This window comes from Globicephala melas, chromosome 2 (assembly GCF_963455315.2).
Source record: "Globicephala melas chromosome 2, mGloMel1.2, whole genome shotgun sequence".
Taxonomy (NCBI): Eukaryota; Metazoa; Chordata; class Mammalia; order Artiodactyla; family Delphinidae; genus Globicephala; species Globicephala melas.
Window position 1 is genome coordinate 57,567,779 of NC_083315.2, and position 16,003 is coordinate 57,583,781.

Sequence of the window (16,003 nt, forward strand, 5' to 3'; positions counted from 1 at the left end):
CATTTCTTTCTGAACAATTTTGAAAGTAAATTTTAGGCATCATGACCTTATACCTCTAAAAATTTCAAAGCTGAGAAACTCTTATTCAGATAGTGGCCTGTTACCTTATTGATTATGTTAGTGACCTAAACTGAAGTTACCTAGGTGTGGCTGGGTAATTTACACCAGATGAAACTTCTGTTTTTATTGAATCTGTTCACAAAACTGTTTAACTTTTTTCCTAGTGACGCCAATGGGATCAAGTAGCAATCCACCTCAGGAAATAGAAATTGGAGAATCTGGTTTTGCTCTGTTATTTCCTCAAATTGAAGGAATAAAAATAAAACCCTTTCATTTTATTATGGATCCAAAGAAATTAACACTAGAAAGGCATCAACTCACTGAAGTAGGTAAGTTGTTATTATTTACCATTAATTGCCCGTATTGTTGATTGATTTTGTTTGTTACTTTGAGAGAGTCTGAATTAAGTACACGTTACTGCAGATGTGGATAATTCAAATTAGTGATTAACAGAGGCTAGTGCAATATTGTTTTTGGTAGAATGGATTTACTTTTTAAATTATTTTACTTACATTAAAGCCTGAGAGAATCAGAGATGAATTTTCCATAAATACTCTGTTGATAATAAACTTACTTGTATTTAATTCTGAATTTTGAAGGATTTCTTCCTCTTTGAACATTTTCTATTTTTTTTTAAATTATTTGGCCGTGTTGGGTCTTCGTTGCTGCGCGCAGGCTTTCTCTAGTTGCGGCGAGCAGGGCCTACACTTCATTGCGGTGCGCAGGCTTCTCATTGCGGTGGCCTCTCTCATTGTGGAGCACCGGCTCCAGGCGCGCGGGTTTCAGTAGTTGTGGCTCGCAGACTCCAGAGCGCAGGCTTAGCAGTTGTGGCTCACGGGCCTAGTTGCTCCGCAGCATGTGGGATCTTCCCGGACCAGGGCTCGAACCCGTGTCCCCTGAATTGGCAGGCGGATTCCCAACCACCGCACCACCAGGGAAGCCCTTGAACATTTTCTTATCATTTTGCCCTATTTTGTTTTTTGAAGCTGAAAAGTTTCTATTTTGTTTTTTGAAGCTGAAAAGTTTAAGGTTTTATTTCTCTTTTATGCTAGTAATAAGCATTTGTTTTTTCAAAAATTAAAAGATACAGGTTAGTTCAATATTGACTAATTAGAAAGACGGGAATAAGTGTAACGAACTTGGTAAGTTTTAGAAATAGTGTAAGTTAAGGCAGAGTATATCAAACAACGGTTTAGTAGGATATATCAGGCAGGAAGCTTGGCTGGAGTAGACAGGTCATGCATGAGGTGATTTTTTTTTTTTTTTGCGGTACGCGGGCCTCTCACTGTTGTGGCCTCTCCCGTTGCGGAGCACAGGCTCCGGATGCGCAGGCTCAGCAGCCACGGCTCACGGGCCCAGCCGCTCCGCGGCATGTGGGATCTTCCCGGACCAGGGCACGAACCTGTGTCCCCTGCATCAGCAGGCGGACTCTCAACCACTGCGCCACCAGGGAAGCCCCATGAGGTGATTTTGAAGAGGTAAAGGGTTAGCTCAGTTTCTAAGCTCTGATAAGAAAGCTTAATTTAATATAGTAAGCAACAAACTAATTATTCAAGCAAAGCAGTGTTAAGGCCTTGCATCTACCTCTGCAGATGAACTGATAGGGGTTAACTTGTTAGAGAAGCTTGTTTGGCCTTTGACTCAGTGCTTTTGCTGAAGGTCATATTGCCAAGCCTCCTCTGTACTGTCTTTTGGGGTCCAGAAGTAAGTGTGGTGCCTCCTGGGCATGCTCCCCTCTGCCCTATAGCAACCTGGGGGATCCATGATTGAGGTCCTCATGGTATGCTTGAAGCTAGAAGCCTAGTTTTGTCCATTTACAAGAAAGACCCAAAATCTTGAGTGGAAGGAACCATCTATTTTATGATAAAATAGTTATTAGATTTGTTTTAGACCTTGTTTGCATTATAGTGCTAAATAAGTACAGGAATCAGAAAACTGAAATGAAAAAGAGCCCCACGTTTTTCTGCTGTGTGAAGCGTTTTTATTGGTGTCCTTTCCCTAAGCTGTTTGCTGTCAACAAGTCTGGCTTATTCCAAGGCATCATTTTTATCCTGTTCGTGGCCTTCTGGAAATTGAGGTTTTGCCTAGATTGAGATGATAATCTCTATTCTTTCCATACTATTTTCTTCACTTCTAAAATTGGACCATTGTCTTTTATGTGGACGAGAAGATGGAGGCCTCTGAGGTGGGCAAGGAGTGAGTGGTTGGAGCCTGTGGGACGTGCCTTCTCCACAGAGTCCCAGCCTGCACTCCTGAACCAGACACCCGGAGCAACTCTTAACTATGTTCCATGACAGTGGAAGGCACCCCGTTCCTGGTAGTGTCCCTCAGGCTCGGCACACTTTCTCTGTAAAGGCCAGATAGTGAATATTACAGGTTTTGCCAGTGATACAGCCTCAGTTGCATCTATTCAACTCTGCCGTTGGGAGTGCAGAAGCAGCTATAGACAGTACATAAAAAATCAGCTTTGTTCCAATAAAACTTTATACAAAAGCAGGGATGCCGGATTTGGCCCCTGGGCTGTGGTCTGTCTTCCCCTGCGTTGTAGACTTGGCCACTCTGACTAGAAGGTGGTGTGTGAGCAAACAAAGCAGCTCGGCCTCCTGTGAAATAGGCAGTGCCTCTGTGCGCAGGGACCTCGTGTGTGATATTATAGTTTTTCCAGACCCTGTGTATAGGGAGTGTCGTAATCGGACCCACTGTCACGGTACGTATAAATTTATATATATACATACACACGCACTTTCTTTTATATTCTTTTTGAAGAACTTACCAAACTGGTGCATTTCTTAAACAAGGCATAGGTTGTTTTAAAGTCTGAATGGTATCCTGTGTTAAAAATAGTCTCTGGAATGAAAAATATATATATATATATATATATGTGTGTGTGTGTATGTGTATGTGGGCTAGCACTTAATTCTTAAGGAGTAAAGGCAAAAATACCTCTGTTCCCTAAGTGCCATAAAAGCCAATGTCCATCCATTCAAAAATTGTTCACGTGCATGTCATATGCCAGTCCCTGTATGTGTGGGGCTCTGGAGATGCTTGTTGGAGACACACTGTCCTGCCTCTTGGAGCTTCCAGTCTAGCAGGCCAGGCCGACTTTGAATACAGTACCACAGATGTGTAAGTGTTACCAAGTAGAAGAGGTGCTAGGAAGCGTAATCATGGACTTAATCCACTCTGGGGTGTTGGGAAAGTGACATTTGGGCAGAGCGCTGGGTAGAAGTGAACTAGAGTGGGGAGAGGTCCCTCAGATGTGGAGTCAGGAAGAGTATCATAGGAGTACTGTACCTTCTTTCCAGCTTACTGACAAAAATAGATGAAAGGACAGGACATAGAAAGGGCCTGGCAAGTCACCTTCAGGATTTAGGTGCTGTGGATTCACCGGCTCATAGGAAATGTAAGGAGTTCCAGCGTATCTGGAGAGTGGTGGGTGTGAGGAGGGGTGTGGTGTGAGGTGGAGCTGGGATGCAGGGTGGGGCCGCTCAGCACTGAGGATCTTGACGTGCCCAAGGGCAGCGGAAGCTGAAGCCGGAATTCTAAACTAAGGAGTGGCACAACTGATGGGTGTTTGGAAAATGCCCCTCTGGCTGTGGTGTGATGGCTTTGGAGGAACACAAGAGGGGAGGCAGGGAGAACGGGGGCTGTTGTGGCTATTGCAGTGGTGTTGTAGAGACATGGGCGGATTCAAGATGAAGTTCCCACGTGAGTCCACAGGGTGAGGTGATGGGTTAAAACGTTGTGGGGTGAGAATGAGGACCATGGCAGTGTTGTCACCGAGGTTTCTGCCAGGGCAGGTGCGCAGTACCTTCTCCTTGAGGTAAGGAATAGACGGGGGCGCAGGTTGGAGGAGTCAGATGATCAGTTCTGGGTTGGACACATTGAATTTGAGATGGGGACATTGATTAGACAGTTGAATATGTGGGTCTGGAGCTCAGGAGAATGGTCTCGACCACAGATACAAATTTAGGAATATCAGGTAATTAATGGTTGTTGTTTGGGTCCTTCCTGCTTACTTCATTTTGGTCTTCTGATGACTACTCTGCCAGCAACTGAGAGGTGTAAAAACTAAATTTTAATTATTTGTTAAGTCAGAGTCCAAAAAAAATTTGAGGGATTAGGTTTTTAAATTATCTGGAGATTTCATAGAGAATCTTGAGGGGGCCACAGTCAGTGATCAGGTGCAAAGCAGAGAAAAATGGTGCTAAAAGTTAAGTGACGGAACTTGTCCTGCTTTAGAAGCTGCCTAGCCCTTGAAAAAGCTGGGCAGCTTCTAAAGCAGGAAGGTGACTTAGAAGGAGGGTGGTGCCAGTGTTTTGTTAGGCTTTCCTGCCCTTTGTGGTGGATTTCACTCAGCTCCAGGAGCAAAGAGCTAGGAGAGAGCAGAGAACTAGCAGAGAGCTGTAAGGGGCCTGGTGGGGGCCAGCTCCCAGGTTATGGTGCTGGCAGGATACAGCCCCTGAGCCCCCGGGCCGTAGGCTCATGTTCATGGAGCTGACTGGTGTGGTGCTTCTCTTTTTTTTCAATCCCCTACCATGTACGTAAAGTGACACGGCTTCTCATTGAACGATATCAGAGAGATTTTTGAATAAGTTGCATCTCAAAAAAGCATGACAACTACGTGATAGCCAGAGCAGCACAGGTGACCCCTAGCTGGTTTGGAGGATAGGATGCATGGCTTCTTTATTTTCCCTCTAAATATGATGTTTACTTTAGATTCATTTGATTCAAGGGGAGATAGCATCTTGAGTGTCATTTCATTATTTGATAACTTGTGTAACTCGTGGTCGGGGCCCTCAGTTTAGCCAGAACATGTTTTGATAGCTCTCCTCTATTGAACCCTTACGGGGGCCGGGCACTGAGCAGGGTTGGATGCTTCTTTATGACATTATCGTATTTAATCATCACAACCTCTCTTGAGACTTGCTCCTGCCCCAGTTTTAGAGGAGGAAGCTGCACTTGGAGAAGTCTAGTAAATTGCTCAGTCAGATGGCTACAAGGGATTGAGCCTGAGTTCTGATCCAGGTCTGACTCCAAAAGTCATGCCCTAGCATGCTGACTTCATATTTATACATGTTTAGTGTAAAAAAGATGGATATAAAGATACAGGGAAGGAAGTGATGCTAAAACTAAGGTTGTGAGGAAGAGAGAACACAGCTTCTGTCTATGAATTGTTCATGGTATTAGCCTCTCATTTCAAGTAGACATTATCTTTCACGTAGGTTTTCTACATGCATTTAGATTACATCACTTTCAAACAGGCCATAAAACAGCTGTCTTCAGAGAGGCTTCCCTAAAAAGAGTAGAAATCTGAACACACAGACCTAAAGCCTTTTCAAGCAGTCCTAGCCAATCTTTGGAATAGTTCTTCATAGCTGGCTTTCCTGAATCTGATGCTGCACTGGGTGTCTAGATTTGATTTTTCTCCTTTTATTTAACCTTCCAGCTTGGGCATAGCTATAATGAATTTATATTCTGCCTTATTTGAAAATGAATTTAAGGCAGCATACAAAGATACATAGACTATCAGTGGAGGAATTCTGAGTTGAGGGACATGTGTAGGAGGAATATAGTGCAGCCAGGATGGAGGGTAGTACATGAGATACAGACCATCATCATTTGCTAGATGTGGGCCACAGGTTTGGCTGAGCTAGGGCAGAAGAAGCATTAACTCTTCCCAGTTTTCTGAGAACTGAGATAAATTCTAGTGGATCCGTATGCCCTTATAATAAATAGCTTGTTTTTCAAGCTGTTTCTTACCCCATGTCACTCTATGAACACCAGTGGCATCACCCCAACTATGTCTCCTTAAAATAAAAGCAGTTGTAGGATCCAAACCAATGAGGTCTGGTTACTGAGCTCTCCGCAAAATCTAAAAATGTTTAGAGCTGCCAAAGGAATGGATGGCCCATGTGCTCTTCAGCCACTCAGTCTGCTGTGACTTAGATCTCATGCTGGATTTCAGGGAACAGTGAACTGGAACTTGCACCTTTTATAGTTGGGCTGGTTGAGTACGTCATCTGCCCAACAAACATCGGAGCTGAGAATATGGCTAGCGTGCTTTCCTGAAGTTGAAAGTCCTCAGATGCTGGTAGTGAGCAGAGGGCCCTCCTGTTTCCCCACAGAGGCAGGACTGAAGGCAGTGCCAGGATTTCCCTCAGAATGAGCTGGGTAGTCGTCTTTTCAGGCTCGTGTATCTTAGGCCTCAATTTTTAGTGTCAGGGAGTTTGAATTGTACCTTCCTTCTGGTACATGATACAGACCTGTCTGCTCTGTCAGGCAGCCAGCCTGGGCTAAGGCAGATTTGTTCTCCAAGTTGGGTGCGGGGAAGTGAGTCTACTTTCTAGATTTGTGTGTGTGTGGTCCCGCTGTAGAACAAGACCACTGGAGGAGGATGTTGAAAGCACTCAGTGTGCGTTGGATGAATAAGGGCGGTGCCTATAGAACATTCAGATGAAAATCTTAGTAGGCAATTGTAAAAGAGGGCCTAGAGCTTAGAAATCAGGAAAGGGAGAGACTTAGACGTTTTTAGGTTTCTAAAACTTAAAACTGAGAGTCAGGAGATGTGGGTCTAGAGGCTGCCAAGATGCCGTCCTGGGCCAGTCACTTTTCTAGGATTAGCAGCCCTTCTTTGTAAAACAATCGTAAACTGTTGATCCCACGGGCCTCTTTTGACTCTAAAAATTCATTCTAAAAAAAAAAAAACATTCTCTGAAAATTTGCTGGGCTGGTCTGTGTGGAGAAAAAGACCTTTTAGTAATGGTTTGGGGTATGTGGTATCTTGAAAGTACTGGTTTGTACTAATATCCTTCTTACTCTCCAGATCAGTGATGTACTGTATAGAGAATTAGAAATGGACCAGAGGCAGTCTCCCTAGATAAATCATTATTTGGTGTTAGGAATTGGTCATTCACCTCTGCTCCACCCCGTTTCCTTATTAAGTGAGCCTTATTTCTGGCAACCTTTATTTACCCTTACGTCTGTGAAGATGGAAGTCATGTGGCTGAGTCAGTGGGAACTCAAATGTGAGTCAGGTGTTTGATTTTTTTTCTTTTTTGTGTCCCAGAGCCACCTCTTTGGCAAATTTCAAGTTGATAGTGTATAAACAAGGTGCAAGAGGCACATGTGAAAGCCTGGGAGCTTGTAGGGGAGAGCATGAGTACTGCCTGCCTCCTGATAGACTATGCTGCCCTCTAGTGGTAGCTGCTTTTCATCCATATGCTGCAGAATTGAATATTTCCCTGCTTTGGAATGAGTTTCCAATGGTTAAACCACCTTCACTCCCACTCCCTTTCTTGGAATATATGGATAAGGCCTGTATTTTAATGGTGTATTAGTTTCCCGAGGCTGCTGTAACAAATTAGCACAAACTTTAGTGGCTTAAAACATTTATTCTATCACAGTACAGAAGGCCAGAAGTTTGGAATCCGGGTGTTGATGCGGCTGCATTCCCTCTGGATGCTCTAGGGGTGAATCTCTTGTCTCTTCCACCTTCTGATGCCATCGACATTCCTTATGGCTGCATCATTCTAGTTTCTGCTTCTGTGGTCACATTGCCTCTTCTGTCTGTCTCTATTTCTCTTATAAGGATACTTGTATAGTATTTAGGGCCTATGGATAATCTGGATGATCTCATCTCAAGATTTAATTACATCTGCAAAGACCCTTTTTCTTTTCCAAGTTAGGTCACATTCTTTTTTCCAGGGATTTGGTGTAGATATGTCTTTGGGAGACCACATTCAACCCACTACAGGTGGTTAGTGCTGTTTCTGTCCATTTTCTCTGGATGTTTAAATTCCCACTGCGTCTGACTCTGTGCTTCGTAAACCAGTGTTCCCTTCCATTCCAGGTGGTGGCTGTGTGGAATGGCACCAAGGCCCACCAAGGGTGCTGCTCAGTTACATAGTTGCTTCCTTATTTGTGTTGAGTGTTGATTGTATTATTTTCAAATAGCCATTTAGTATTTTTAATGATGAAAAATTAATTATATCAAAGATTTTGAGTAATGTTAAAGTTTGCCAAAAAAAATGGACTTGACAGCTTAAACAGTAAATTGCACTTAACTAGGCTTACAGGACATTAGCAGTAACATTTCATTTTGCAAAATAATTAAATGAAGAATTCCTTTTTAAGGATTTCTTTTTAAGGCTATCTTTAATTGTTTCTTTTCATTTCTTTGCAGGTCTTTTAGATAACCCTGAGCTTCGTGTGGTCCTTGTATTTGGCTATAATTGCTGTAAAGTGGGAGCCAATAATTATCTGCAGCATGTAGTGAGCACTTTCAGTGATATGAATGTCATCTTGGCTGGAGGCCAGGTGGACAACCTGGCATCGCTGACCTCTGAAAAGTATGTCTGATGTGCTTCTGATTTCTTCTGCACATCGTGGGAAATGTTCTCATGGGAAGTGTTTGGGTTTTTAAAAAACATGCTTAAAGAATTGCTAATAATTAATTCCGTTTTGCAATAGACATAGGTTGAGGGGCTCACACAATGTAATTCTGCTTATCTTTGAAGAATGAAATTTATATATGTTATCCTTTAAGAACTTAGTTGGACTTATACTCTCCTCAAAATTGACTTTCAACATTGTCTACTGAGCTCCCTTGACAGCTCTGTACTCTGTAACTGCAATACAGTAAGTCCCCTACATAACGAACCTTCAGGTTGCAAAACTTTTGTGCGTTTGCATGTCCAATCATGTAAATTAGTTCACATGGCTGGCATACATTGTCACATGCGTGCATCCTCTACAGGTGGTTATGCTTTTGTGTACTGTACAGTACTGTATAGAGTACAGTAGTACAGTATCTTTAATTAAAGCCCAGGATGTCCGGAAGCAAGCATAAAAGCAGCGGTGATGTAGCTGATAGTGCTAAGAAACGCCAAGCGAAAAGAACTGAGAGAGTGGAGCGAGGCAAAAAGATGGTAGACGTCGCTCATTATCATCACATGAATCGTTCAGCCATTGGCACGATTCTAAAGAACAAGGACAAGAACATGTGAAGTCTGCTGTGCGGTGATGTTGACAATATTATTGAAGAAGTGTGGAAAAGTGATGGAGGAGATGGAGAAGCATCTCAGTGTGTGGATGCAGGATCAGCCTCAGTGTCGAGTCCCGCTCAGCTTAATGCTGATTCAAGAGAGAGCTAAGAGCCTTTATGAAGACTTGAAGAAGAAACATGGCAAAGAATCAGAGGGCACATCTTTTAATGCCAGCCACGGCTGGCTTCATTGGTTCAAGACTAGAGTCAACCTTCATGATGTAAAAGTAAGTGGTGAGGTAGTGAGTGCAGATATGGTAGCTGCCCAGGAATTTCCTGAAATGCTTCGAGAAATTACTGATGAAGGCACGTATTTACCTGAGCAGGTTTTTAATGTGGATGAGACTGTACTGTAAGAGGATGCCAGACCGAAGTTACATCAGTAAGGAGGAAAATTTGATGCCAGGCTCGAAACAGCAAAGCATAGGCTAACTGTGTTGTTTGGTGGCAGTGTTTCCAGCGATATGAAGCTGAAGCCTCTCTTAGTTTATCATTCAGAGAACCCAAGAGCCCTTAAAAACATAGCCAGGGGCTCTCTTCCTGTTGTGTGGAAGAGTAACCCCAAAGCCTGGGTTGCACAGGCCATTTTCCAGGACAGGTTTGTCCACCACTTTATTCTGAAGGTAGAGAAATACTGCTTGGAGAAGGACGTCCCGTTCAGCATTCCTTTGCTGCTTGACAGTGCTCTGGGTCACCCCCTCATTCACAGACAGCTTTCATCCCACGTCAGAGTAGTGCATCTGCCACTGAATACAATGTCTCTCATCCAACCTATGGACCAGGGAGTTATAATGACTTTCAAGAAATATTATTTATGTCACACTTTTCGTCAGGCAGTAAAGGCAAGTGACAAATCAGGAGCAACCTTGTGACAGTTTTGGGAGGACTATAAAATATACAAGGCCATGAGAAACATTGATTTTGCTTGGTGTGAGGTTACGGCCGTCACCATGAATGGGGTTTGGAAGAACCTTTGTTCATGACTTTTGTGGATTTGAGAAGGTGGATGAGGAATCCAAAGAGGTCTTCAGCAACTTAGTGACCCTCAGCGAGAAGCTGGAGCTAGGTCTGCAAGAGGACGACTTCATTGAACTTCTTGCTGTGCAACATGAGGAGCTTACTAATGAAGACCTGATGGAATTGGGGGCCCAGAGAAAGGGCCCAGAGAAACAAGAGGAGGAAGTAACTGAAGAACCGAAGAGATTCACGACACAGGAAATGGCGAGGGGATTTTCTTTATTTGAGGAGGCACTGTTAACTTTTTGAGGCATAGGACCCGGACGTAAAATGGTACACAAAGGTTGTAGCAGCTGTTCAGAATGCCATCCAGTGCTACCGTGTCATCTGTGACGAGAAAAAAAGAGCTACTACCGAGACATCACTTTTTCAAGACGGTAGATAGAACTGAATCCAGCAAGGAACCAGAACCTGTGCCATCAGCGTCAGGCGTGAGTGAAATTGCAGCTTCCCTCCATCTCCTAGAGCGATCCGATCCTTCAGCTCTACCATCTCCCACCTTCTCTTCCTCCTCCAGTCGTATCTCTTCTTGCCTGTTCACTGGATGCTAGCCCCAGTATGCCAGCTGCTGTACTGTACTACTGTACTTTTCAAGGTACTGTACTGTAAGATTAGAAATGTTTTATTTTTTGTTTGTTTTTTATGTATTATTTGTGTGAAAAGTATTATAAACCTATTACAGTACAGTACTATATAGCCGATTGTGTTAGGTGGGTACCTCGGCTAACTTTGTTGGACTTAACTAACAAATTGGACTTAAGAACATGCTCTCGGAACGGAACTTGTTCGTATGTAGGGGACTTGTTCGTACGCAGGGGACTTCGTATGGTTCATATGTATGTCACTTCCTCTCTGGCTCTGTTTTCCTCCTCTAAAGGAAATGCGTGGTTCAACAGTACATCTTTATGGTAAAACTTCTCAGAGCCTCTAATACTGTGCTCAGTACTTTGGATCTTTTAGAGGGAGGGGGAATATTATTACCTGTGGCCCTTCTTAAATCTGTTTGGCCACAAAACCTTTTGTCCATGGAGCATCTTGCAGGCTGACTGGTATTACTTGGCATACATTTTTGGGAATACTGTACTAGATCTTTTTTTTTTAACATCTTTATTAGAGTATAATTGATTTAGAATGTTGTGTTAGTTTCTGCTGTAGAGCAAAGTGAATCAGTTATACATATACATATATCTACTCTTTTTTAGATTCTTTTCCCATATGGGTCATTACAGAGTATTGAGTAGAGTTCCCTGTGCTATACAGTAGGTCCTTATTATCTATATTGTATATAGTAGCGTGTATATGCCAGTTCCAATCTCCCAATTTATTCCCCCCGCCACCGCTTCCCCCTTGGTAACAGTAAGTTTGTTTTCTACATCTGTGGCTCTATTTCTGTTTTGTACATAAGTTCATTTGTACCATTTTTTTAGATTCCACATATAGCAATATTACTTGGCACACGTTATTGGAAATACTGTACTAGATCTTTTGAAAGGCTTTTTCAAGCTCAAAAATGATGCATCTTTCATTTTATTATTAGGGCTTTTGTTTTCAAAGATAAAAAATATTTGCTCTTCTATCTTGAACCCTTACTACTTTTCCATTTCCAATGAAAGTATGTAGTATTTTGAGTTTGAGCTAATTAAGTGGACATAAATATCAGCTGTTTCCAAAAGCAAGAAAATGAGACACACACACCCCCGGCCCCATCCTCCAGATGTTTCCTGCAAGCACTATTATTTGTTTCTCTCTATATTTGTGTTTAGTATTTGGATCCTAGAGTGGTGACATGGAGACACACTGTTAGAGATCAGTATCATTAAGAGCAGCTTAAATCATCCCAGTCATCATCTCCCTCCTGGTAGTCAGCACTGATGGATCAGGGAAAGCAGGTAGCTAAGTTGAGTTCCCTGGAACCTGAGGAAGAAGGGAGGAAAGCCAACTGCACTGAACTCTAAGCACTGGATTTCATGCATAAGTATACCTGATTCTTGTTAGCTATCTGTGGGTTATTTCTCCTTTTGCCTAATTTTCCTTATTGTCTTTGCTTTTACTTTGAAATTATATACAGATAGGGCAATGGCAATTTAACATACAGTTGATTTTTGAAATGCAGCTCACTCAGACATATAACTGAGGTGCTAGCCTGTTAGCATGGCTGTCTGTATATAATCTACTCTTTATACCTAATATGGGAAATATGCCCTCAACAATCATTACCTCTTACATGACACATTAATTTTAACGTGGTCTTTACACTGTGTCATGGAGTAAGGGAAGCCATTGAGTAAATCAGTGCTCCATGTTAATGGTGTCCAGATAGGAGCCCCGCTACCTCCAAAAAAAGGTGAATAATTCTTTTTAGGCAGGAGACTCGTGTTGCAGTTGTATACCAAAGAGGAAATGTAATAAGGTTAAAGGAACAGCAGCAGACTTCAGAAGATGGATTCTGCCCCTCAGAAACTGGTTTTGCCACTAGTTAGCCTTAAGTTGCTCAGTGCTTAAGCTTTTTAAGTCTTAGTTTCTTTTTAACCCAGTGAATCCTGCCCATTTCGTAAACTCTGATAGAAATGTTAGGTACTTACTTGGTTTTCCCCGATGGGTGTTCACTGTATTATGCTTTACAACTTTATTGGCATTTTATTTTTATTTTCTGTAGTAACCATAAAATATTTCATTAAAAAAAATACCAGGCAAATAGAAACAAAAAGAAAATGTATGATTTTACCTTCAGATTAAGCTAAATTATCAGGTCAAAGCAATAAATAAGACACAGCAATATAGTCTATTCCTTTATGGACCAAAGAGTATAGAGCTTAAAACTTCTGGAATTATGGGTTCTTAATAAAATTATCCTCCATGATTGAATATTTAATACACCTCTTTTAGAATTTGACAGCTGAGGTAGGGGAGAAAAGATACCAAAGAGGTAAATAATACCAAAAGCTTTAATACATATCATAGTATATATGCATAAAACTGTAAGATTCCTTTTTCAGGGAAGTGAGAAAGGTAAGAATACTCTGTACCCTTCTAAAACTCAGGTTGGATTTTAGAAATCTTTGTGGAGATGATGCATTTGCCCCTTTGTATCTGTGACTGAGGAAATGGTTGCTTTCTTCTCCGTAGATCTGCCTTCTGCATTCTTTTAATATATTAATTTCAGTAGTTTAATTTTTAACCCTTATTACAGTCCTCTGATCAGGGAGAGAGAGCCTCAGACTAACTGTAGACTGAGGCAGCACTTCCCAACCAATGAATCAGGAGGATTTTTCTTTTATACTGTAAATTTGAATGGTGTTTCATGATATATTGCCACTTTTCTAATTTAATTTTCTAGGAACCCTCTGGATATTGATGCCACCGGTGTGGTTGGACTGTCATTTAGTGGACATCGTATCCAGAGTGCCACAGTGCTTCTCAATGAGGATGTCAATGACGAGAAGACTGCTGAGGCTGCGATGCAGCGCCTCAAAGCAGCCAACATTCCAGAGCAGAATACCATTGGCTTCATGTTTGCGTGTGTTGGTAGGGGCTTTCAGTATTATAGAGACAAGGGGAATGTGGAGGCTGATGCATTTAGAAAGTTTTTTCCTAGTGTTCCTTTATTTGGCTTCTTTGGAAATGGAGAAATTGGATGTGATCGCATAGTCACTGGAAACTTTATATTGAAGAAATGTAATGAGGTAAAGGATGATGATCTATTTCACAGCTATACAACAATAATGGCACTAATTCATCTTGGGTCATCTAAATAAAGCCACCTGTAAAGTGGCTTTCACAATGTATAACTTTTGGGCTCTGTCTTTTCCAGAAAATGGAAACTTGGGATATGTATATTACAAACAAAAAACTTTATATGTATCTGTTTTGTAGCTTTGACATTCTGAAGATTATTTGGTAGTTTTTAATATATTAGGTGAAGGACAAGTTTGTACATGATGTAATGCAAGACCGGGAGTTGAGAGCTTTTGCATCAGGCACAAGTGAACCAATTATGGCTATACTGCACCAGATATGTAGCTGCTGTGTGATAGGACTTTAAATAGTCTTCTGCATAGGAAGACTGAAAAAGGATTCATCAACAGAAAGGAGATTTAAGACATTCCATGACTACCTCTGCAATGTTAGATGATCTTTCAGCAGACTCATGAAGATATTTTTCTCCCTTAAATAAAGGAGAAAAATACACAGATGGCTTGGGAAATTTTTCTCTGCTTTACAATTTTACCATTTTTTTCAGAAGCTGTAACAAATTGCTGACTTTTTACTTATTTGATAAATGTTAAAGAACTATTTTTGTTTTAGTACTCTAAAGTTGCTTAGTCAAATAAATTGCCAAGACTAATCAGTATTTTATTACCTTATAAGGAAAAAAATTTTCCTTTCCCCTCAATAAAGAAATTGCAACAGAAAATTCTTTTTTTCACCTACTTCTATGTAACTAATTGGCAGATGAGACAATTACATCACCTTATTTTGGTTTTATACCAATAAAACATACCTTGGAAACTCAGATAGCTGTGTACTTCATTGCTTTTAGTGAGTGAGTGAAGGAATCCTTTAGAAAAGAAAACCCAGAATAATGGTATTTGTTAGTTAGCAAATCCTGGCATATTTCCAGTAAAATGTTTTTCAAGTTTAAATTTCTCATTATGTAAATATCAAAATGAAATCTGTGTAGAGAAAACCAGTTTCCCCCCCAATATCCATTCTTTCCTTTTCACACAGTCATAAAACCTTTGATTTTCAGCTAGGCACATGCACACCAGAATAAAGACTACATCCTTGTCTCCCTTGCAAGTATGACTGTTCTGGCTGGTGAAATGTGAGGGAAATGATAACGTGTCCTTTAAAACAGACTGTTTTTTTTTTTTTTTTTTTTTTTTTTGCCTTTTTTCGATCCTTTTGCTTAGAAGTGTATATGATTGTGAGCCATCTTAGACTCTACAGAAGAGGCAGTGCTCTATTGTGGAAGCGATCACACAGAATGATCCTAGGTTGCCATACAGTTTTGTTGACGTGCTACCATTACTGATTTGGACTGCCTATCTCCAGAGTGTTTTACAAGACAGAAATTAACATAATTCTTGCCTAAGGCACTTGTTTTTTTCCAGGTCTTTGTTACAGGATATCTGTATTAGCATATTCTAATACAGTATGATATAATATATGGCACTTTTGTAATAGTGGTTTTAATGGCATAGAAGAAAACTTGCAAGGTAAGTGAAATCAAATATATTAACAACATTCCTGCTTTTTTTTTTTTTTTTTTTTTTTTTTTTTGCGGTATGCGGGCCTCTCACTGTTGTGGCTTCTCCTTTTGTGGAGCACAGGCTCCAGATGCGCAGGCTCAGCGGCCATGGCTCATGGGCCCAGCCATTCCGCGGCATGTGGGATCTTCCCGGACCGGGGCACGAACCCGTGTCCCCTGCATCGGCAGGCGGACTCTCAACCACTGCACCAGGGAAGCCCCTGCTTTTCTATTTTTAATCACTTTTTTTAAACCAATTTTTACTTCAAAAGATTTCTTTTCTTGCTGTTTATTTATATAAATGATAAAAATACTTAAAACTTTCTTTAATTTATGGTTATACTCAATCTTAGTTCCTGAAGAAAGTCCAAAGAAAAGTTTGATTGCCATAGAACTTTTAATCTGTGAATATTAATATTTAGCCATTTTTATTTATTAACTCTTCTATTATTTGACATTGGTACCCATTATCAAGTAGAGAATATCTCAAAATTTAAGTCCTTGGTTATGCTTACATAGCATATAAGGAAAATACTTTGTAAATTTTCTTTGTCCTTGATATTAACCAGAGTTGACTGAACAGTAGAGGAAAAAAGATTTTGAAAATGGAAATATGAACAAAATGCACC

General features: G+C 41.1%; 1 protein-coding gene across 2 annotated transcripts in view; it reads left to right on the top strand.

The window, feature by feature from the left end:
* FBXO22 (F-box protein 22) overlaps positions 1-14,977 on the top strand; it is a 30,664-nt gene extending 15,687 nt beyond the window's left edge. For both annotated transcript variants that reach the window (XM_030874879.3, XM_060293956.2), the window contains exons 5-7: positions 225-389; positions 8,246-8,411; positions 13,461-14,977. In XM_030874879.3, the coding sequence (XP_030730739.2) occupies positions 225-389; positions 8,246-8,411; positions 13,461-13,878 (749 nt within the window). In that variant the 3' untranslated portion in view covers positions 13,879-14,977. The remainder of the gene's footprint in view (positions 1-224; positions 390-8,245; positions 8,412-13,460) is intronic.
* The last annotated feature ends 1,026 nt before the right edge of the window (positions 14,978-16,003 follow it).